Here is a 23165-nt window from a genome sequence, read left to right on the forward strand (position 1 = left end):
AAGTTGCCACTTGTGACTACTTTATATCATCTGGAAATGAATTCAGTATTCCATCTCTTTTGAACTATAATTGAATATTAAACAATAAATTTGTGAACTTTAGGAATATTCCAGAAGTATGTTAAAATAAAGTCAAGAAATTTACTAAAACTGATTTAATTCTTCTTGTATAAATGGATCTGCCCTTACCATCATTCCTAATTCCTACTCTGTGACAATACAAATAATTGACATACATAGAGCTGCTTACAAAGATAGATGGGGTAGTGTATAGAACACCAGCCCTGGAGTCAGGAAGCCTTAGACTCTTCTTAGCTATGTGATCTTGGGCAAATCACTTAACCTTGAATTGTTTCACATTCAGTGTGATCCAGTTGTCCTGATTCAAATCTGGTAACTGGACCCAGATGACTCTGGAGGAGAAAATGATCACAGTACCCCTTTACTCAAAGTCAATTCATGTTCTTGTCATGGCATCACTTCTCTGATGTCATGATCTTCTGCCAGATTGAAGGACACACATAGCTTACAAAGAGCTCTGATCCTTCCCCCCCTACTGTCACCTCTGAAGTAGGCAATAGCAAGCATTTATCTAGCAATTTAAGATTTGCAAAACACTTTACATGTTACAGTTGATCTTCAGTGTCAACCTTTGAAATTGGTGCTGTTATTATACCCATCTTACAGGAAACCAAAACTGAGGGAGGATAAAGTGCTTTTGCCCTCACTCACCCATTGCTTGAGACAGAATTCAAGTTTAGTATTCTATCCACTGTAATCTGGATGCTGATAGTAGAATAAAAATGTTTTTGTGATTGCTTTTTTTTTGTTGTTTTTTACAAGACAATTAAGTTACTTGCCCAAGGTCACATAGCCAGGTAATTATTAAGTATCTGAGGCTGCATTTGAATTTACATTGTCCTGACTCCAGGACCAGTGCTCTTATCCATTGCACCACTTAGTTGTCCTGCCCTTTTTTTTTTTTTTTTTTTTTTAGGTTTTTTGCAAGGCAGTGGGGTTAAATGGCTTGCCCAAGGCCACACTGCTAGGTAATTATTAAGTGTCTGAGATCAGATTTGAACTCAGGTACTCCTGACTCCAGGACCAGTGCTCTTATCCACTGCGCCACCTAGTGTACTCTTTGTTTTTAAGATAAGGAATCTGAGGTTCCTTCTAGGAAGCTAAAAAGTTTGCAAAATAATAGAATCAGGACTTGAACTTCAAGTCCAGTGGTTTTTTTCACTCTACAGTTATAAGGGTTATTAATCTGATGTCTGTGAACTTTTTAAAAGATTTAGTGTTTTGGTAAATGTACTTCATTACTTTTGATTTCCTTTGTATTTTATTTTATGCATTTATAAAGATTATTTGGAGAAGGGATCCATAGACTTCATTATATAGCCAGGGGTTCATGATACAAAAAAATATTAATAATCTCTGATCTGGAGAGAGAGAGGATGTATGTAAGACACTCTCTAAATCATGGGCTTTTAGCTTTTACTTTTTCTGGGTAGCATTGCCCAACAAAAACTAGTGAAGGTCTGCATGTAGAATTTAATATTTATTTATGATTACATTATAAACCCATATTACCAAATGAGTATTATAATAATAATGTAATAATACTACATGAATGGGCTTTGAGGGTTACATGTGACCTGCAGGTTGGACAGCTCTGCTCCAAATTCTAAAAGGTTTATATAAATGATGAATGATATCCATCTCTCATGCATATCTTTTTCATCTTTCTTTTTTTCCCAATATTTTATTTATTTAGTTTTTCAACTACATTCAACCATCACTTTTTTGAATTTTCACTCTTGAGTTCTCCTTTCCTTTCCCACCCCTTCCTAACAGAAAGTAATTTGATATTGGTTATACATGTATAACTATGTTAACCATAAACCCTTATTAATCATGTTCTGACAAAAGAATCCAATTGAAAAGGGAAAAAAACATAATAAAAATAATACATGACAACTGACAGTTTCTTCTCTGGATATGGATGACATTTTCTATCACAAGTCTTCTTTTTGTTGTTTTTTGCAAGACACTGGGATTAAATGACTTCTCCAAGGTCACATAGCTAGGTAATTATTAAGTGTCTGCTGCCGGATTTGAACTCAGGTGCTCCGGATTCCAGGGTTGTTGTTCTATCCACTGTGCCACCTAGTTTATCACAAGTCTTTTAGAATTGTCTTTGATTATTTTTGCTAAAATTAACAAATCCTTCATAGTTGATCACAATCCCTTGTTGCTGTTAGTTTGTACAGTGTTCTTCTGGTTCTGCTCACTTCATTCGGTATCAGTTCATGCAAGTCTTTCTAGGTTATTCTGATGTTCTATTCCCTCATAATTATATAATAATAATGTTCCTTCACATTCATATGCAATTTATTCATCCATTCCCCAATTGATGACCAATCCCTTAAGTGTCCAATTCTTTGCCACCATAAAAAGAACTGCTATATAAATGTTTTTGTATATGTGAGTTTTACATGTTAATTTTTTTTGTAATCAATACATAATTTAATTTATTAGAGAATAATAATAGATAATATACCAAAAATTATGAGATGTGCTTAAAGCAGTTTAGAAGAAAATTGACTAGTAACAGTTTGTATAATCAGAGAACCAACAAGTTTAGTGACTTGATAACCACCAAATAAAAAAAAAATAAACATTTTGAAAATTAATTGGGGGGGAGTAGAGGAGAGAGAGAGAGAGAGAGAGAGAGAGAGAGAGAGAGAGAGAGAGAGAGAGAGAATGGAGGAGACAAGAGGGAAGACAAAGAGGCAAAGAGAAGGAAAGCAAATTTCTAAAGTTAAAAATGAGAGTATTCCCAACAAATTTAAAATAAAAATATCAGAATAACAGAAGCTATTATAGCTATTATATATCCAACAAACCAAACACTTAAATGAAAGGGGTGAATATTTGCAAACATTAAAAAAAATCCCAAGATTTTGGAAGTGAAATAATAAAAGAAATTTCAGGAAACAAAATTTTAGAAGACATATTAATGAAAGCTTGAAGGAAAAAACTCCAGATTCCCATGTACTTATAAGTGAAGTCCTTCAGATACTTAAAGGGGGGAAAAAAACTGTTCTCAGTCTTCTTCCAAAATCTTTCTTTGAGTCAAATAAGGCCCTCATCCATAAACTAGCGATGAGTAAAGCAGAGAAAGGAAATTAAAGATGAAGACTGATGGAAAATATTATACATGTTAATTTTTTAATCCTTTTTTTGTGATCCCTTTAGGATACAGATCTAGTAGTAATATGACTGGATCAATAGTATATACTGTTTTATTTCCCTTTGGGCATAATTCCCAATTGCTCTCCAGAAAGATTAGATCAGTTCACAATTCTACCATCAATATGAATGTCTTTTCTATGTAAATAGACTTAATACTCTTGTTTCTTCTATTTGACCCCTTTATAGAATTCTCCATCACTTTAATAATAATAATAATAATTTAATTTTTTTTTAAGTTAGACTTTTTGAAAGCAAATTCAAAGCTCCATCTCACTTTGAACTTACTTGGTTGGATTATTTACATTAAATAATATTCAAATAGACCTAAACATTAGGGGATTATAGAACTTCATATTTTATTACTAGAAAAATGAATATGTGGTCTGGATTCATTTAACAATATGTTCTTTTTTTTAAGATTTATGATATGCATTAAAACAAATTTTAACTTTGCCTATTTAATTTCATTTTCAATCCTGTTTTTTGACTTTGGTATGAATGAAGGTGACTGAACTGTCACTTTTAAAATTTATTTTTATTTTACATGTTATGAAAATTTTTAAACATTTCATCCACTTGCATATTTATAAGTTACATAATTTTCTTCTACCCTCTGTTCCCACCCTCCTCCTCCCAGCAGAGAACAATCTATTGAACATTGTATATGTACATTTGTAATAATATATTCTTTTTTTTTCCACCGCCGCCGCTCCTCCTCCATAATATATTCTTTTTATGTTTTTGTAAGGCAAATGGGGTTAAGTGGCTTGCCCAAGGCCACACAGCTAGGTCATTATTAAGGGTCTGAGGCTGGATTTGAACTCAGGTGCTCCTGACTCCAGGGCTGGTGCTCTATCCACTGCGCTACCTAGCTGCCCCCCCCAATAATATATTCTTAATGTTGAACTCAGAACCAGAGGCATTGAAGAATCAATGTACACCATAACTTAAGCATTTCCCTAGAATTCAGTGTCTCCACTCCAAGCTCAATTGCACCACTAATAATACAGACCAGATTCATTGCATCATTCTTAGAATAGATTAACTTCCTCAGAATGGTCGGTGTTAAAAATTTTGGCTTAAAGCTACCTTCACTGCATTTAAAATTGAGAATCCAGCTGCTTCATCTGAGATAGCATTGATATTTTTGATTCTTTCCTATCTGAAGAAACAGACCTACTGGTATTTAATTCTAGTACTTTGTCAGATATTGGAGAGGTATATTGGAGATTACTTTTCTTTCCCTCTGTCAGGAGTGGCTTTTTAAAAAAGCTCTTCAGATTTTATCTTTGCTTTGCCTGATGTTTTGCAGTGCTGGCATTTTGCCATGGATTAAGATACCATGGTGGATGAGCCTCTTCAGAGGCAGCTTAGGAAGTCCTCTGCCATTCTGCAGTTGGCTCCTTACTGTGGGAAGTAATGTAATGTAAAATATTTTTCATTGTGGGAAAAACATTTGGGCCTAAATAGAAAGAAGTCAATCAGTTTAATCTGAGTTAAACATACTCTAATGAATTATTTTCAAATAAATTTTGTATAATTGGTAGGAACTTTAAACATGAAGATTTCTTCTGTCAGGTGAACTTTTATGAATTATCCACCATTGAGAAATTATTTTTATTGAAGTTTCTTTTAAATTTTCTTTTCTTTTTCAGTTATCAACAGTTCTTTTTTCTCCCTCCTTTCTCTTTCTTCCTCTCTCATCCTTGTGTAAAAAGTAAAGAAAAAGCAAAATTCTTCCAACAAATATTTATAGTTAAGTAAAACAAATTGCCCTCTTCACTGCATCCAAAAATGTTGTCTCATTTTGCATATTTGCTCATTGCTTTTCATCAGGAAATTAATGTACATTTTTTATATTCCTTATTTTTATATTGCATGGTTTCTGCATTGAGAAGTCAGTTTTTGTGTCTCTTCTCAGAATCAGTTTGGAAGTACCCAAAGGGCAATTGAACTGTGAACACCTTTTGAACCAGCAATACCACTACTAAATCAGTATCCCAAAGAGATCATTAAAAAAGGGAAAAGAACTTACATATAATATAAACTGATTATAGAAGCTCTTTTTATGATGGCAATTTGGAATCAAGGGAATGCATATCCCTTGTGAAATGCCTGGACAAATTGTGGTAGGTGAATATAATGGAATGCTATTGTGCTATATGAATTGATGAGCAGATGGATTTCAGAAAAACCTCAAAAGACTTAAATGATCTGCTGCTGACTGAAGTAAGCAGAACCAGGAGAATATTGTGCACAATAACAGCAACATTAAATGATGATTATGATAGATTTACCCCTTCTCAGCAGTACAGTGATTCAAGACAATTCCAAAAGACTCATAATGGAAAATATTATCTACATCTAGAGAAAGAACTATGGAGTCTGAATGCAGATGAAAGCATATTATTTTCATTTTTATTTGGGGGGAGGGATTGTGGTTTTTCATTTTTGTTCTATTTTCTTGTTTCACAACATAACTCTTGGAAATATGTTTGACATTATTGCACACATGTAACCTGTATTGGATTGCTTTCCATGTTGGGGAGGAAACAAGAGAGGGGAGGGAAAGAGAAAAATTTGGAACTCAAAATCTTATAGCAAATGAATGTTGAAAACTATGATCACATGCAATTTGAAAAAAATGAGATACTACTTACACAAAACGAAACCAAGAATATTACATTCAGAACAATGCTATTAATTTTGCAGGAGTGAATTATCTCCAAGGTGCTAATTGCAGCAAGTATAAGAATATCTTAGAAATTAGATAAGAATTGGTTCTTTCCCTTAACACAACTGTTATATTGATCTCTTCAGTTTTTTCTTTTCTTTACTGACTTTTAATTCTTTCTGAGGTATCTTTAGTTACATTAATAATTCCATTTTGAAAAGGTATGGTAATGTACAAGTATATTTACATGATTTTGCTTGATCTACATGACCAAGTGATAATAATCATAATCCCTTTATATCAAACTCAAGCATAATCTCTTTAGAATCTAGGTAATATATATATATATATATTCTAAATATATATTCTAAAATATAATCATTCTCTTTATATGCCATTTAATAGCATTGTTCTGAATGTAATATTCTTGGTTTGGTTTTCTGAAAATAATTATTTTTTCAAATTATGTGTGATGAAAGTTTTCAACATTCATTTGTTATAAGATTTTGAGTTCCAAATTTTTCTCTCTCCCTCCCTCTCTTACCTCCTCTCCAATATGGCAAGCAATCCAGTATAGGAACCCTTCACATACATTATTTCCTTTGGGTGTTAATAACATGACAAAGGAAAACATGACTTTAGTAAGACACATTTTTCCCTTAAAATGTTGCCTAATAGGGACTGCTAGGTGGCACAGTGGATAGAGCACTGGCCTTGGAGTCAGCGTACCTGAGTTCAAATCCGGCCTCAGACACTTAATAATTACCTAGCCGTGTGGCCTTGGGCAAGCCACTTAACCCCATTGCCTTGAAAAATCTAAAAAAAAAGTTGCCTAATATTTGTAAACATTTGAGGATTCTGATACAAAATTTCCTTTTTCAGAGAGCCCCTCTGAGTGTTTTGTGCTTGTGAGAAGATAAAGGAACACAGCAAGTGCCTCTTTGTCATCTGACATAGCCTGACGTTTATTTCTCTGTTAATAACTAACAAGCAAACACATTATCCACGTAATGATTCTTGGTTGTGACTGTTTTAAAGTAACCTTGAATTTTCAATTTTTCTTTAAGGGACTATGCGGTAAGCATAGGTCATCGTTTGCAAGACCATGGACTTGTGGTGGAAATGATTTATCTGACGTCAGAGGCAAGTCTCACCTGCGCACTTCAGGAAGTGAAAAATGATGGTTCTCCCTTTTGTATTCTTGTTGAACAGTCCAATGTGGCACTCTCTTCTTGCACCGTAATTTCACTTCACAAGTCTATCACAAGTGAGTTTAATTTCTACTAGACATGCTTCTTAAAAATCTTTCCATTTAGGGGCGGCTAGGTGGCGCAGTGGAAAAAGTGCTAGCCCTGGAGTCAGGAGTGCCTGGGTTCAAATCCGGTCTCAGACACTTATTAATTACCTAGCTGTGTGGCCTTGGGCAAGCCACTTAACCCCATTTGCCTTGCAAAAAAACCCTAAAAAACAAAACAAAAAATGTTTCCATTTAGAGACAATTTAACATCGTTTTCTTGTACCCCAGGGTACTTTATTGTATTCTGTGAGGTGATATGAAGAGGCATCATAACTTTTTATGTGACTCAATGAATTTAGGTTCTATAATCTATCCTTGTTTCTTCATAAATGGCTCCAGATATCCAGTCCATAGTAACTTGTCTTAAATATTCCTTTCAGCCACATTTTCAAATTTAGCATTCTGACCCTTAAATAGCCTCTTAGAATAATTGCATTTGATAATAATTCCACTTAGCCATTATTTGCTCTAGCCATCTCTGTCAGACTTGCTAACCTTTTTGCCCTCTCCACAATGCTCTTGGCCAACTTAAATCTTAGTTCCTTCTGTCCATCCTTATTCCAATCCATGCTCCTCCTCCATAACTCCTGAATTATTCTAATCATCCCTAGTTGTAATGATTCATAAATAAGGGTTGACTTTATCTCTTTAATAGATATAGATAAATGCAGTTATATGTCCGTATAGTTATGATTGACATCATCCTCTCAATCAGAAAAGCTTTTATTTTTAAACTGTATCCTTCTGAATGGCAAGTCTGTCAAAAAAAATCCTTTTTGTTCTCAAATTAATTTTTTTCTAAAAACATTGATTCACATTTATGTGAATCTTGCTTGTCATTACTTCTCATTTCAGTCAGCTGGGGTGAAAATGTTTGAATGTAAAATTAGAATTTAATCTGAACAGAAAATTAGGGTATTTGTTATGACATTATCCCTTTAATAAGAAAATGTTATAATACTTTGTTGTTGTTGTTTTTTTAGAAAAAAACAAGTTTACATTGGAAAATAATTACCCTAAAATCCAATACCAATTCATATCATTGTGAACTGCATTATAATTACTCTGATGTAAAACCTATAGGCTAAATTGTGTAGTCAATGGTGCGGGTAGAGGCATGGGTAGGAACAAGGAACACAAGCAGAGATACTTGTAGATGTGTTGTTGTACAGACATTACTGTTCCAAACATATGGTAGGAAGGAAATGATGCTTTTTTGGCTAGATTCTTAATTCTTCTTGACTCAGATCCGTCCTTTTCTATTCCTGAGGCCACAAACTGAATAAAACACTCTGCTTACAAAGATCCTCTGAGGGAGATAGTAAAAGTATTATTCATCTCATTTTACAGATAAAAAAATGGGGGCCTGAAATAGTAGGCTCCTGATAAATGTTTGTTTAATTGAGACTTGTTTAGACTGAAAGAAGGGAACTGACTTGTCCATAGTCCTATGATTTTTAAGTGTTAAAGCTTAGATTTGAAAATAAGATTTTTTTGCCTCTAACTCTAGTGTTCTTTTTAATATTCTGTGCTGCCTAATACTTCATAAAAATTTCATAATGTAACCAAAGTTTAAAGATTGATCAAGCTGGATGTTTTTCTTTTCTAAGTACATCGCCATATGCCCTTGGAGGATGCATTGGCTCTAGTAGCTAAGGAATTTGGGACTATTTTGGCTGAACGGGAACAGCAAGAGGGTGCTGGAATTTCACAAAAAGCAGCTGATCTGGTAGATGACTACTTAGAACGGGACCTCTGTGAAAGTTACTCTGTGCCTTTGGGGATCAAACATCTTCTCTTCCTCCTAAGTGAAGGAAAACATTTGTATCAGGAGGAGTTGAACACCATCAGTGACTACCTGAAGACCAGGAAAGAGGAATTGGAAGGTATTCACATATTTCCTTCTCCAAAACTAAAAAAAGTTCATCTTTTGAGATAAAACCCTATTCTGTATGCCATCATGTCAAAAAAACCTTAGTATCCTCAGAGAGTAAAAAAGGAGACACCTTTATGAAGTGATAGTCTTTTTTGTTCAGACCTTTAGTCTTAAAGATTAACTTGAGCTAGGTGGCACAGAGCCTCTGCCCTGGAGTCAGGAGGGCCTGAGTTCAAATGCGACTTCTAACTCTTATGCATTGCCTAGCTGTTTGACTTTGGGCAAGTCACTTAACCCTATTGCCTTGCCAAAAAAAAAAAGATTAACTTGAATAGGTATTTGGTAAGAAATATACTCTTTATAATCAATATGTTTATAATATCAATTTAGACTTATAATTTCCTTTATAAATATGAATTTGGAATGACTTCTTCTAAAAATAACTCACACTTATCTAATACTCAATTTTTCTCAGTTCTTTTGCTCTCACAGCTTTGTGAGTTAGATATGGCAATAATTATTTGGCAGGTGAGCAAACTGAAGCTTAAAATCTAAGTAACTTCCCCATTAGTGTCAAAGCAAAGATCTGAGTTTTTCTACTCAAATGCCAGTGTTCACTTTAGGTTCGTATTTGAACTGTGTATAATGAAATATTTACATACTTTGAGCAGTTTATTCCAGTGTATTCTGTTTTTCTCTTATTATGCAAGTTCAACAGAAGGGTCTGATGAGCAGCTCAATCTTGATTCAATGTAGATTGAGTTAGACAGTATTTTAAAGATAATTATAAAGATCTCAGGGCCTAAGAAATGGTATAGTAACTTGGCATTGGAACACTTTAAGATTTTCCTTTATAGCTATAAACTGCAGATTGGTATTTAAAATAATATTCTTAAATTTCATGGAACATCTCTAGAACAGCAAAATTCTATCATATTATTTTCTGTTCAGTTGTGTTGCCCTATATCCTAGATTCCTGCTGACTTTGATTTCTTTTCTTAGGTTTTATTGAGACACCAGATACTTCAACTGCAGTTGTGAATGCTTTGATTGAAGCTAATTTGATGCCAAGATCTCATACTATGGGCAAACCACCTCCTCTTCTTCCAACCCCTGGTAGGAACTCCTTCCAGGGCCAGCCTCTCCTTCCTCCAGTTAAACCTCCTTTATTAGGTGACAGGCCTGGAGGACTCCTTCCAACACCAGGTCAGTGCTGTCCATTCCTCAGAAGTACTGTCTTAAGATCATTCCAGTTTTTTCTTTGGTTCTAGGAAATGTGTAGTCATTGAATTTTGCTATATCTATTAAAAATAAAAATAAACTCAATTAAATTGGCAAATTCTGTTTGAAAAAAAATTCACCTAGATGAGTCAGACTAAAGGGAAAAAGGTGAGACTCCTGAGCTATTTAGCTGTCCTGTGAGTTCTCCCTTGAGAGAACAGAGAGTCATGACACTTGCTTTATTCTCTATAATATTTTAAACAGATGTGAAGTTGCCTGCAGTCTTGGCCCCTAGTTGGGGAAGATTTGTACTTCTAATTAGGTTTCTGTTTGTTCAAAGTCTTCTGAATGAAGAGAGAGCATGTCATATGAACTCTTTCATATGTCCCTTTCATGTCAAATTTGAATTGCCCAAGTCTCTTCCGGGTTAAGACTGAAGGTGATGATACTTGATGGAAACAGATTCAACGTATTGACAGTGACTTATACTCTCCCAACAATTTCCTGATTGTTTTAGCATTCTTGAGGCATAGTTTTTAGTGCTAAGTTAAAATGAACTATATGTCTATTTTCATTCTCTTGTTCTGCTGTTTGAATTTTTGAGATGAAGTTAATATTTCATGAACACGTTTGAGTTATAAAATATAATTGAAAACCTAAAGAAAGGTCAACAGTGTAATTTAAATAGTCTGTAATTAGTGAGGTAGGGATGCTCATCTAGGGATAGGACACTTCTAAAAAGCTAATTTATTACTTTGCATTCCATTGCCATTCCTTACAAAGTCATTTCTGTTTATATGTTGTAACCATTTTTCTTTAAGTTGATATCAGTAATTTTCTGTCATTTGCTTCTAGTGAAAACAAAATTCAAAATAAATACTCTTTACTCTTTTTATTTTGGTCTTGAATCTTTAGCAAAAAAAATTTTAATTTTAGCCAGAAGCTTTTAATATGAGTGTCACATTTATATCTAATTCATCATTCTGAACAAGTCCAAGTAGAAAAACTCAGGCTACTTTAGTCTTATAGTTATGTACTCTTAATGACACATTCACCATTATTGTTGACAGAAGTCTTTATTGCAGTCTTGTGTTTCTGTTTAGGTGTTACATGATTCTGTTGTATTTCTTGGATGCTTAAGCCCAATTTAGAGCTACCTAACATGGTTATATGGAATTCTCTGAGAATCTTCTCCCTGTGGAACTCAAAATCTTTTTTGTTCAATTGAAATTATTTTATTTTTCCAATTACACACCAAGGCAGTTTCATCCGTATTCATCCATTTGCAAATTTATGAGTTCCACATTTTCCTACCACCCTCCCTTCCCACAGGGCCCCTCCTCATGGTGGCAGATAATCTGGTAAAAGCTGTACTTGAACAGTTGTGTTTAAGGGATATTTCCCATGTTATTCATGTTGTGAAAGAGGACTTAGAACTAAGGAGAAAGGAAAAACTATGAGAAAGAAAGGAAAAACTATTTTAAAGTTTTAAAAAAAGTGAACATAGTATTTGTTTTGCTTTGCATTCAAACTCTATAGTTTTTTCTCTGACTGGATTTTATTGCCAGTAGCAGGTCTCTCAGGGTTGTTTTTGATCTTGGAACTACTGAGAGGAGCTGCATCCTTCATAGTTGATCATCTTATAATGTTGTTATTAATGTGTACAGTGTTCTTTTGGTTCTGTTCACTCAGTATCAGAAACTTTATAAAAAAATAAATGTTGAAAACTATCTTTACATGTAATTGGGGAAAATAAAAGAAAAAGGAATTTTCTTATGTCTTTTGATGCAAGATATAGATAAAGTGCTAGGGTTTTCAGTTACCTTATAAGTAGAGAAACAGAATTTTTAATTCTAGATCAGTAGTTGACATCTTAGAATGAAGTGACTTAGGAGGAGGACCAATCATGTCAAACTCAAATAGGCTACCAAACCAGACATGAGAATCTCTGCAGGTGCACTTTGAATTAACAACCTACATATTACCACTACCCGTTTTCTATTTCATTTTTATTTATTACTAAAATATTTCACAATTACATTTTGATCTGGTTTGGACTGCCAATTAGACTAGAAGGTACTTAGCAGATCTTGCAAAGAGTCATTTTGAAAGAGTAATCTGGGGAAATGAGCCAACGGGGCATGCATTTTCAGAGATGTCTACTTTATTAATTAAGTAAATTGTTCCTGATAAGAATCTTATCCATTTGTTGCTTTTTATTTCATATAACTCTAGGACATTCTGGGCCCAAGGGTAAACCTCCTCCCCTCTTAGCAGTACCCTCCAAAAGACCTGGTCTCCTTGGATATGCACCACACCAGCCTGTAAAACGTCCAAAGATGTGGGAGAAACCTGCCCTTTTGCCAACACCAGTAGGTGAGTTATGTTACAGATATCATATATAGAGGGCACAAATATTATTGGTACCAAAATGCTTTAATAGCCATTTCCTAATAAGCATACTCTATAGTTCTTCTTGTCTATTTCATGGTTTTATAATACAGGCCTTTGTTCTGACACTGAATTACCATTTTAAGATTATTTTCAAGTGTCCTGTTGAACCAAAAAAGCTAGATTTCTTCTAACACCTAGGTAATTGTGGTTTCAGAATAAAAGTATGTACTTAAAAATAGTAGTATGGAGCAGAACATACAGTAATTATGCTCACTATCTCCCTCTTTCTGTAATCAAAATAATATAGGATCATAGATTTAGAACAGTTGGAAACATTGAGTCTAATTCCCTTGTTTTGCAACAAAGTAAATTGAGGCTGAGAGAGAGTTTTATGTGACTTGCCTAATGTCATTCAGATACTAAATAGGTGAAGCAGGATTTATTCTCCCACTTTTTGTGACTTCCATTCCCAGGAAGTCACATTCACTGTGTCATCTAGTTGTCATTGACAAAACTGTTATCTCTAAATCTTTCTAATATTCAGGAAGACCGGACTTTTTCTATTAGATGATGAGGGAAAAGATTGCCTAGAGCTGAAGTTGATCAAAGGAAATGGCTAAAGAGACCATTTCTATTATCAGTTCTTGATGACCATGATAGAATGTCATCAAAATTGTCTATTACTTTGCACATTGTAAGAATTGTTGACTTTATGAGACATTTGTCTAGCAAACTAATTGAAATAGGTTGGTCTTATATATTTTCATCATATTCCTCAATGTTGAAGTTAAATAATAATAATAATAATAATAATAATAATAATAATAATAATAATAATAATAAATTATTTTCACAACATTTTTCCTTTCAAAAAAGTGCTGAATTTTCATTTTGTCCTATCTCATTACTCTCATACTATCCACATTAGAATAGATAGCTTACAAGCAAACTGGCACTAGGGAAGTGGAGCGAAGACTTAAAGGTAATAAAAGGACTGCAGAAATTCAGAAAAAAGTTTTTTAAAAGTAGTTTATAGAGGAAGTTGGTCTAGAAGGAAGTAAAGGATTTGAATTAGCTAGGGAAATGTAAAACTATGGATACAGATTTTAAGTAACTTGTAAAACAGAATTTTTTAAAGGAGAAAAATCAGTTCATCAAAACCAGTCCCACTCAGATATCTACCATATCTGAGCATACATATATACAATATTATCACATCCATAGTCCCCAATTTTGCAAAGAAGGGAGGAAGGTGAATTTTTTTCAGCTTTTCTCCAGAGCCTGGCTTGGTCATTGCATCTAATTGCATATGAATCTATTAGAGCCTACAATATTGGGGCAACTTATCTTTGGTGGTGTTGAGAAGCAGATAAAATGATGATGTGAGATCTGGAAGTTAGAGAAGTACCAATGTTGCAGTAATTGTGTCTTTTTGCTTCCTAGCAGTGCAAACAGTACAACCTCAACGGGCAGCTAAACCCAAACCTTTTTGAACTAAGGAAACCTCAAATGGGCTGGGAGGAAAATGGCAAGGCATTCCAAGCAGATGGTGTCCTCTTTCTTTCATCGGTAATGTCTTTGTATCAGGCAAGAAACTTTACTGCAGCATACTTTCTGTTATAATCTACATTCCCATGGGAATTTTTTTTTTTAATTTGGGGAGACTGTCACAAGCTAGATGTTTGTGAAAAGTCAGTGTTGTAGATATGTTGGACCTTTAAGTTGTTCCATTACATATATTACACAATAAATTCCTTGTTTTACATAACCCCTTGCTCATTTTTAAACAGTGGTTAGATTTCATCTATTAGGGGAATATATGGGGAAGGAAGAAGCTTCTTGTTCAGTAGCAATTGAACAAGCTAGTCAACCTTTTTTGATTTAAATGGGAGGGGTTGTATAAGGGTGGGGGTGGTCCATAATGGGAATTTTTGTATTGAAATGGGAATGAGAGGGAAAAATCAGCTAAAAGGATAGCTGTCTTTTCTAAACTTGAATAAAAAGTAGTTGTTTTTCTTCTGTCTGGGACCTGCCTCTCTCTTTGATTAAACTGTAATACCAGTGTTTACTTGTCTTTACCAGATGTCTATTCTTATGTTGGAAGCACTTTTTACATTAAATTTTTGTCATTTTCTTCATTAAAATATGAGATATTATGTCTGGACTGAAAGTTCTTAGAACTTGAATACAGATTCTGTTGATGTGATGAAGTCTTCTGTCATCTTAGGAAGGACAGATTATATCTTGTGTGGTACACCTCCCAAAATAACACTCTTGAGTTATGAAGTGACTGACTGTTAAAGAATGTAGTATCATGTGGAGAAAACTCAAAATTCTTGCCACTCCTCCTATATCAGTCACTCATTTTCAAGGATTGTTAGATGCCAAAACACTTTTCCCAGGTTCCTTTCAAAGTGCCAGTCATCTTCCAGAGGAGTTATTCCTTCAAAGTAATTTAGCCTTTCCACAGAAATATACATCAACTTTCACACTTTAAGTTGCTGAATGAATCACTAGCATCTACTGGGAAAAAAAGAATTTATTTTCCTATATTCATTTAAATAATTTAGTAGAATTAGATTGTAGCAGTAACTTCTGTTAAGATTTTGAAAATAAATATATTTGGTGAAAGCATTTTTTATCTGTAATTTCCAATTACAGTAGTATAAGGGTTTTTTTCCCTCAATTACATGTAAAGCTATTTTACAGCATGCATTTTTTATAAGATTTTGAGTTCCACATTTTTCTAACCACCTCCCTTCCCTATCCCCTCCCCATAACAGAGAATAATCTGATATAGGTTATATATAGTGTAAGGTTTTGAGCCAGTTTTGAATACTCAGTAATTTAGTTTCAACAAATAAAAATGTTGAATGATTTTCTGTGTTTGAGAAATAGTTGAGAATAAAACTCAATATTGGTGTCAAAAGTCATATTAACATTGAAAACATTTACTGTGCCCCAAGGAACATTTCCACAAAGTCTTAAGTGACCAAACAGAACTATTATTAATTAACAAGTGGAGAACTAGTACATTTTCATCCCTTGATTTTTTTTAAATACGTGATTCAGAAAAGTATTTGAAAATAGATTCCTATTCATCTAATGTAATTAACTGGTTTTGTTAATCAAAAAGATCATATTATATATATATATATATATATATATATATATATATATCACATATATAGACAGTTTTAATAAAATTTCAATAAAGAATAAAATGTTAACATTGAAGGAAGATTGAATATCATTTAATTTTTGATGATCCAGAAGATAATTTTTATTTGCTAAAGTTCATTTTAGACTATATAATATCCCTTCTTTGGACTTTGAATGAGAATTTAACTGAATATTGTTGAGATTTAATTTCTTTCTAGAGTTTATAGTGTTGTTACATCTGCAGGTTGGTTTGGTTAGGAATACTGTTTTACTTTTGAGGGTGAGAATGATTTTTACTTGTGCCAAGTAACAGTGGCATTGGTCTGAATATGGGCTATCTTCACATATGGGTTACATATGTCTCTTTTGAAGGGTAAAAGCAAAGAACAAAATTAAAACTAAAAAAATTAGATTATCTCATCTATGTGGATATTCACTCAAAAAATATAGATGCTTGCCTTTTAGACCTTTGTCTTTGTACCCTGTAAATTCACCCCTGAAGGTCTGCCCAATGAGTCGAAAACTGACCTCTCTCTCTCTCTCTCTCTCTCTCTCTCTCTCTCTCTCTCTCTCTCTTTATAAAATTTTTTTATTATTTGGTTATTTTTTTCAGTTACATGCAAAGATAATTTTCAACATCCAGTCTTTTGCAAGCTTTTGAGTATCACATTTTTCTACCACCTTTCCCCTTTCCCATGGTGAGTAATCTGATATAGGTTTTACTTATACAATAATTATGTTTAATGTATGTCCACTTTAGTCACATGAAAGAAGGATTAGAATTTAAGAATAAAAAAATCAAGAGAAAGGGGAAAAAAGTTTTAAAAAATGAACTTAGTATACTGCATTCAGACTCCATAGTTTTTTCCTCTGGATGTGGATGTCATTTTTCTATCAAAAATCTTGTAGGATTCTACTTCATCTCATAATGTTGCTGATAATGAGTATAATGTTCCTCTGGTTCTGCTCATTTCACTCAGCATTAGTTCATCTTACTCTCTCTTGTGAGACTATCAGTTGAGCATATGGGTTTGTTCTTTGGTTATCCTTGTTTTCACACATAACCAGCTCATTTTTTTTAAGAATTTAAAATATCCTAAACATATATTTATTTAGTGATATTCTTTGATCTGGCTCTTTGTAATTCCTTGTTTGTTAGGAATTAAAACGAATCAGAACTACCATTTGCTCTCTGCTGCCCTTTGAGGGATAGGTGACCATTTAAATTTTTTGGTGATATAAGTGTGCCATTTCTCACAGGCATACAGTGTTACTGTTAGACTATTAATTTGTTTTTTTTGTTTGTTTTTTTAATTGCCCTTTGTTTCAAGGAGAAGTTTAGGGTCATTAAAAGAGTTTTGTAGTTAAAGCCAGAGCTTGTTTTGTTTAATTCTAGACCTGCCTAATTTTTGATTTGTGTAATCTATCCATATGCACATATGTGGATAATAGACAATGTATCAAACAGTGAAAAAGAGTTTTATATGAAAGCTTTAAAATTTTTTATTTTAAGTTAATATGTTTTAGCTATCTTTATCATCACTGTTTTATTTTTATTTCTTCGTGATTCTTCCCAGCACTCCCAACAATTTCATTTCTATTACTGTCTTTCAGAGAACTTTTTGAAGTTGGCCACTTTTCCAGCACTTTTCTTTCCTACATGGTTAAATGTATTTGCATAGCATATCCATGGGTGTTTTAACTCAATCCTATTAAAAAACTTCTGTTCACTATCTTGGGGGATAGGAGAGAGAGCAAGTTTAAGCAGATCTTCTGTTTAGGGCAGGCCTTTTTAATTTGGGGATTCCTGTATCTTTAGTATATAGATTTCAAAGATTCTGTAGACTTGATTGATAAAGAAATTACTTATTTATTTTCACTAACCTTTGCCTAAAGTGTAACATTTCCTCTGATCATATGTGTAGCCAATAAACCTTAGTAGAATTAGCAACTGTGATGACTGTCACCAATAGAAGTCACAGATTTTTTCATGTTCCATTATAGTTGTTACCGATAACTTGAGATATCTCATAATTTATGCTTATTACTGCTTCAAAATTACTGTTGTTAGATCTGCCATTAGACTACATGTGATTTCAGTCTTCTTGGCTATGGATACTTCTTCAGGATAGCTATAATGGGCAGCTCTGCACTTAACTGAGTAGTTCAGCCACCAAACAGTAAATATTCTTACATTAGCAACCCAGACATCATCTATGGTGCTTTGCATTCCTATTGAACAGTTATTTGCAGAATATGAGTTATTTATTAAAAAGTGTGCAAAATTGGGTGGTTCAAATGTGAATTCTTAACTTATAAGGTGGCATCAACTTTTTTTTTTTGCAAGACAATGGAGTTAAGTGACTTGCCCCAGATCACACAGCTAATAAATATCAAGTGTCTGAGTCTGAATTTGAATTTAGGATATCCTGACTCTATCTGCTGTGATACCTTAGCTGCCAAGGGGAGGAGGGGAGGGAAAGCAGGGAGAAAGAAAAATGTGGAACTCAAAATCTTTCCAAGAAAATGAATATTGAAAACTATCTTTGCATGTATTTGGAAAAATAAATTTATTTTTAAAAAACCCATTAATCAGGACAGTTAGGTGGCACAGTGGATAGAGTACCGGCCCTGGAGTCAGGAGTACCTGAATTCAAATCCGGCCTCAGACACTTAATAATGACCTAACTGTGTGGCCTTGGGCAAGCCACTTAACCCCATTTGCCTTGCAAAACCTAAAAAAAAATAAATAAACGAATAAAATAAAATAAAAAATTAATCAAGTTAAACATAATGAAGCATAAAGGCCACTGGTTTTGTGAAGCGCTAATGCAAAAACCCCAAAAAATAAATAAATAAATGAATAAAATAAAATAAAAAATTAATCAAGTTAAACATAATGAAGCATAAAGGCCACTGGTTTTGTGAAGCGCTAAAATAAGAAAAAAGCCTAACCAAAAAGTAGCTCAGTTTTTCTATCCTGAAAAAACATCTAAAAATACAGGTCTTTTCATTCAAAGAAAATTCACATCAAAAGAGTTGGGATACTTCTAAAATTTGGACTTGCCTTTTCACCAAAAAACCCTTTTTTGTGAAATAGCCTTAGCTGGCTAGCCAAACAGAAGAAGTGGTTTTCTTCCTGCCTTCATTGGAAATTTTTTTTTTTTTGGTACTTGCCCAAAGTCACAGAGCTTAGTAATTATTAAGTGTCTGAGGTTGGATTTGAACCCAGGTCCTCCTGACTAGGGCCAATACTCTATCCCCTGCTTCACTGAGCTGCCCCAGAGATACTTTTTAATCAAGTCCTATGCACTAGAAATGGTTGAAATGATTTGTGAAGCTGGGAAAATCTTGTCCACCAATGGATCTGTGGTTGAATGATGTAATTCTTTATCCCCTTACTGATATTTCTTTTAACATTTTGAAACAAGGCATTGAGGAATTGGCAGTCCTTCTGTTCACAACTAGATGAAACTGTAGATACTTCTCAGTGTCCTCTAACAACCTCTGAAGATTTGTTAACAATTGTAAACATCACCCACTTTATCAAAATTAGGTTTGGAAACATTGCAATTTTTTTAGGGGTTTTTTTTAGGGGTTTTTTTTTTTGTAAGGCAAGCGGGGTTAAGTGGCTTGCCCAAGGCCACACAGCTAGGTAATTATTAAGTGTCTGAGACCAGATTTGAACCCAGGTACTCCTGACTCCAGGGCTGGTGCTTTATCCACTACGCCACCTAGCCGCCCCTAAAACATTGCATTTGTATGAAATACTTTTTTACCAGGCACAAGTTTACTGATTCTCAAGAGGACAAATCTTAAAGTGCTTGTTTTAACTAAAGGCAAAAGTTCTTTTACTTTTTCTAAAAGAAAAAGCAAACCTATTCTTGGTAGCCATGTAAAACATTATTTTGTCCAATTTGTTGGCTTCCATGGCAGATATTTTTCAACTGTAGGAATGAGATAAGTTTTTCAGTTGAAGGAACTTAATTTGTTAACTTTACAGATTTGATTTGTCTTACAAAAACAAAAATGAAATTTAACTTTAATTTGTCTATAATTTAATTTACCTATGATTAACATTTTTGTCATTATTTTGTATGTTTTTAAAGAAGCAATTTTTTTTACTATGGCACAAATTTGTTTTTTAAAATATTTAAAAAAATTTTTATTTAAGGCAATGGGGTTGAGTGACATGCCCAAGGTCATACAGCTAGGCAGTTATTAAGTTTCTGAGCTCAAATTTGAACTTGGGTCCTGACTCCAGGACTCTATCCACTGTGCCACCTAGTTGCCCCCATTTTAAAACATTTTTATGACTATTTCAATGTACTTAGTTAATTGATAATCCTAATGTGTTTAATTTTATGCTCTTAAAAGCATTCTGGAAAGAAATTCTTAGACTTCATCTATGTCAAAAGAATGTGTGATAGAGTAAGGTTGTAGTCTTTGGATTGTAACATTTCTTTAGGACCTTTTGGGGGAAGTTTCACCCCTCAAAAACTAATGGATTTTTTAACCAGTCTTTTTCTTTTTAAATTTTTATTTTCTCTCAGATACATGTAAAAGCAATTTTTAACATTTACTTTTAAAACCTAAGAGTTCCAAATTCTCCCCCCCATCTTCCATCATTGAGAAGACTAGCAATAGTCATATTGTGAAAGAAAACATCTCTGTAAGTTTTATAACAGAATGATTACTTGATTGTTTTAGTCTATGAAAGCTTTGTAACTTTGAAGGGGGCATTTGTAATAATAAGCTGATTGAAGTTTTTAATTCTCATATTTATTTACCACCTTCAGAAGTTAGTTATATCATATTAGTATATTTTGTCATGCTTAATTTTAAATTGTGATCACATATTCCTAAAGCCATAAAGTTTTGTTAAAGTATAAGTAATGTGAAGGAAAAAATATAAATTGCTTTTGATGAAGTTAAGTGGCTCAGCTCACCATTAGATATCTTAGAACTTAGGTAATTATAGAATCATCTAAAAATGAACTAGATTACATTTAAGGGTCCTTTTCAAGTCTATCTCATGATTCTAACATCTTTAGTCACTCCTGACCAGAGAAGCTAGGAAGAAGGGATTACCTTATTGTTTAGGCCTTGGGTATAGAGACATTTTGAAATGCTAATGAATACCTCTGAATATATAGATCTCTAGATTTAGATCTTATCTTTCCTTCGAGTCCCAGTTCCCTGAAAACCAAAGACCAAATGGTGGTAAGTCTTCTATACTGAAAACATTACAATTATATTTATTTGACAATAAAGCACTAAATATTTTCTATCACTTACTGTTACTTTAAAAATTCCATCATTAGGCACTTTATGTTGCAAAGTCCTGCTCTGGATACAAACATTTATTAAGTAAGTACCTACTATGTCCAAGGCACTATGCTAGGTAATAGAGAAGAAGGAAACATGCTAACATGGAAAATAGGTATATCTAAATATAAAAGAATATTTTAAAAAATAAATTCAGGATAGGGAGGGTACTTGCTGACTAGAGAATCAGAAAATACTTCATTAAGGAGATACTTGAGCTGTGTCAGAAAGGAAATGAAGGACTGAGTTATATGAGGAGGGAAATTCATTTTTATCTTGTTCAGTTCTTTTCATTGAGGCCAGCTCTTCTGGACCTATTTGGGGGTTTGCTTGGCAAGTGCACTAGAGTGGTTTCTTAGTAAATATACTTGAGTGATTTGCCATTTCCTTCTCTGGTTCTTTTTTTTTTTAGTTTTTGCAAGGCAGTGGGGTTAAGTGGCTTGCCCAAGTCCACACAGCTAGGTAATTATTAAGTATCTGAGGTAAGATTTGAACTCAGGTACTCCTGACTCCAGGGCTAGTGCTCTATCTACTGTGCCACCTAGCTGCCCCTCTGGTTCACTTTTACAGATGAGGAAACCGAGGCAAACACTGACTTGCCTGAGGTTACACAGCTAAATGTCTTAGAACAGATTTGAACTCAGATCTTGACTCCAGGTCTGGCACTCCATCTGCTGTACCCCCCCTGCTTGCTTCCCTGCGTGAAGAACAGAGATCCTAATTTGGATTGATTTTAGAGTTTATGGTCAAAATTGAAGGGGCAACTAGGTAGCATGATGGATAGAGCACAGACCCTGAAGTCAGGAGGACATGTGTTCAAATCCAGCCTCAGATACTTTACACACTAGCTGTGTGACCCTATGCAAGTCACAATTGCCTTGGAGGAAAAATTTAAACCAAGGTAGACTGGAGCTAGGTTATGAGGGGCTTTAAAAACCAAGCTGGATAATAATTACCTAGCTGTGTGGCCTTGGGCAAGTCATTTAACCCCCTTACAAAAAAAAACACCTAAAAAAGAATTAACCTAAGCTGGAATTTGTATTTGTTCATAGAGGCAAGAGTGAGTCATTAACCAAGTAGGGAAGTGAAGTCAGATATAGGCATAAGTAAAATCACTTTGTCAGCTGTGTAGAAATGAACTGCAATGGGAGAGATAATTGCCAAGGCAAGAGAGGTGAGACCAGTGGCAACATCTTCAAACAGAAGTGAGGAGATCTGAAAGAGGAAGGTTTGAAGGAAAGATCTTGTTTTCTATTTTGGGAAATGTTGAGTTTTATATAACAATTGAGCAGTTGATAATGTGGAACTGAACCTTAGAGAAGAGGCTGGAGATACAGAACTTTAATCATCTGCCTAGAGGTCTTCAGTAAATCTATGGGAGTTCCTAAGACTGTCAAAGAGAAAAGGGAAGGACTCAAGAATAAGACTTGGAGGAGTACTCAGTTTTGGATTTTATGGATGATGAGTGAGCCAGCAATAGAAAAAGGAGTGGTTAGGCCAGGAGTGAGTAGTATTGTGAAAATCCAGAGGGGGAAACCATTTAAGAAGAAAACTTGTACCACACCCTCATAAAAAAGGATTTGAGAAAAAGTGATCATTAGTAGTGACACAGTAATTGGGTTAAATTAAAAACTTTATAAGTCAGATTGCTATGGTTTAAAAAAGAAAATTAGAAGAGAAAATAAGAGACTTTTATTCTAGACAGTTTTCTAGTAACTTGCCTGAGAAATCTAAGAGAGCTAGCTATATGTCTAATCAGAGTTTTTGGTTTTGTGTTTTCTAAGGGTGGGGGAGTGGATGAAATACAAGGATTTAAAAAGTTATGGTTTCTGCCCTTAATGGAACATTTTGCAGTCTTTTTACTCAATTAGTCTATAAGCTTCCTGTAGACAAAGGGAACACAGTCATGTTTCTATTGCTCTTTAGTTTTGTGAAAAGGTAAATTTATTCATTAC

The 23165-nt window shown here is 33.9% G+C and overlaps 1 protein-coding gene across 1 annotated transcript in view; it reads left to right on the forward strand.

Annotated features, from left to right (window-relative positions):
* LOC141495228 (uncharacterized) overlaps positions 1-14488 on the forward strand; it is a 186638-nt gene extending 172150 nt beyond the window's left edge. Inside the window, exons 10-14 of the mRNA XM_074196368.1 lie at positions 7000-7199; positions 8840-9115; positions 10108-10311; positions 12562-12702; positions 14164-14488. Coding sequence (XP_074052469.1) covers positions 7000-7199; positions 8840-9115; positions 10108-10311; positions 12562-12702; positions 14164-14213 — 871 coding nt within the window. The 3' untranslated portion in view covers positions 14214-14488. The remainder of the gene's footprint in view (positions 1-6999; positions 7200-8839; positions 9116-10107; positions 10312-12561; positions 12703-14163) is intronic.
* Positions 14489-23165: the final 8677 nt, after the last annotated feature.

Source organism: Macrotis lagotis, chromosome 1 (genome assembly GCF_037893015.1).
Source record: "Macrotis lagotis isolate mMagLag1 chromosome 1, bilby.v1.9.chrom.fasta, whole genome shotgun sequence".
Taxonomy (NCBI): domain Eukaryota; kingdom Metazoa; phylum Chordata; class Mammalia; order Peramelemorphia; family Peramelidae; genus Macrotis; species Macrotis lagotis.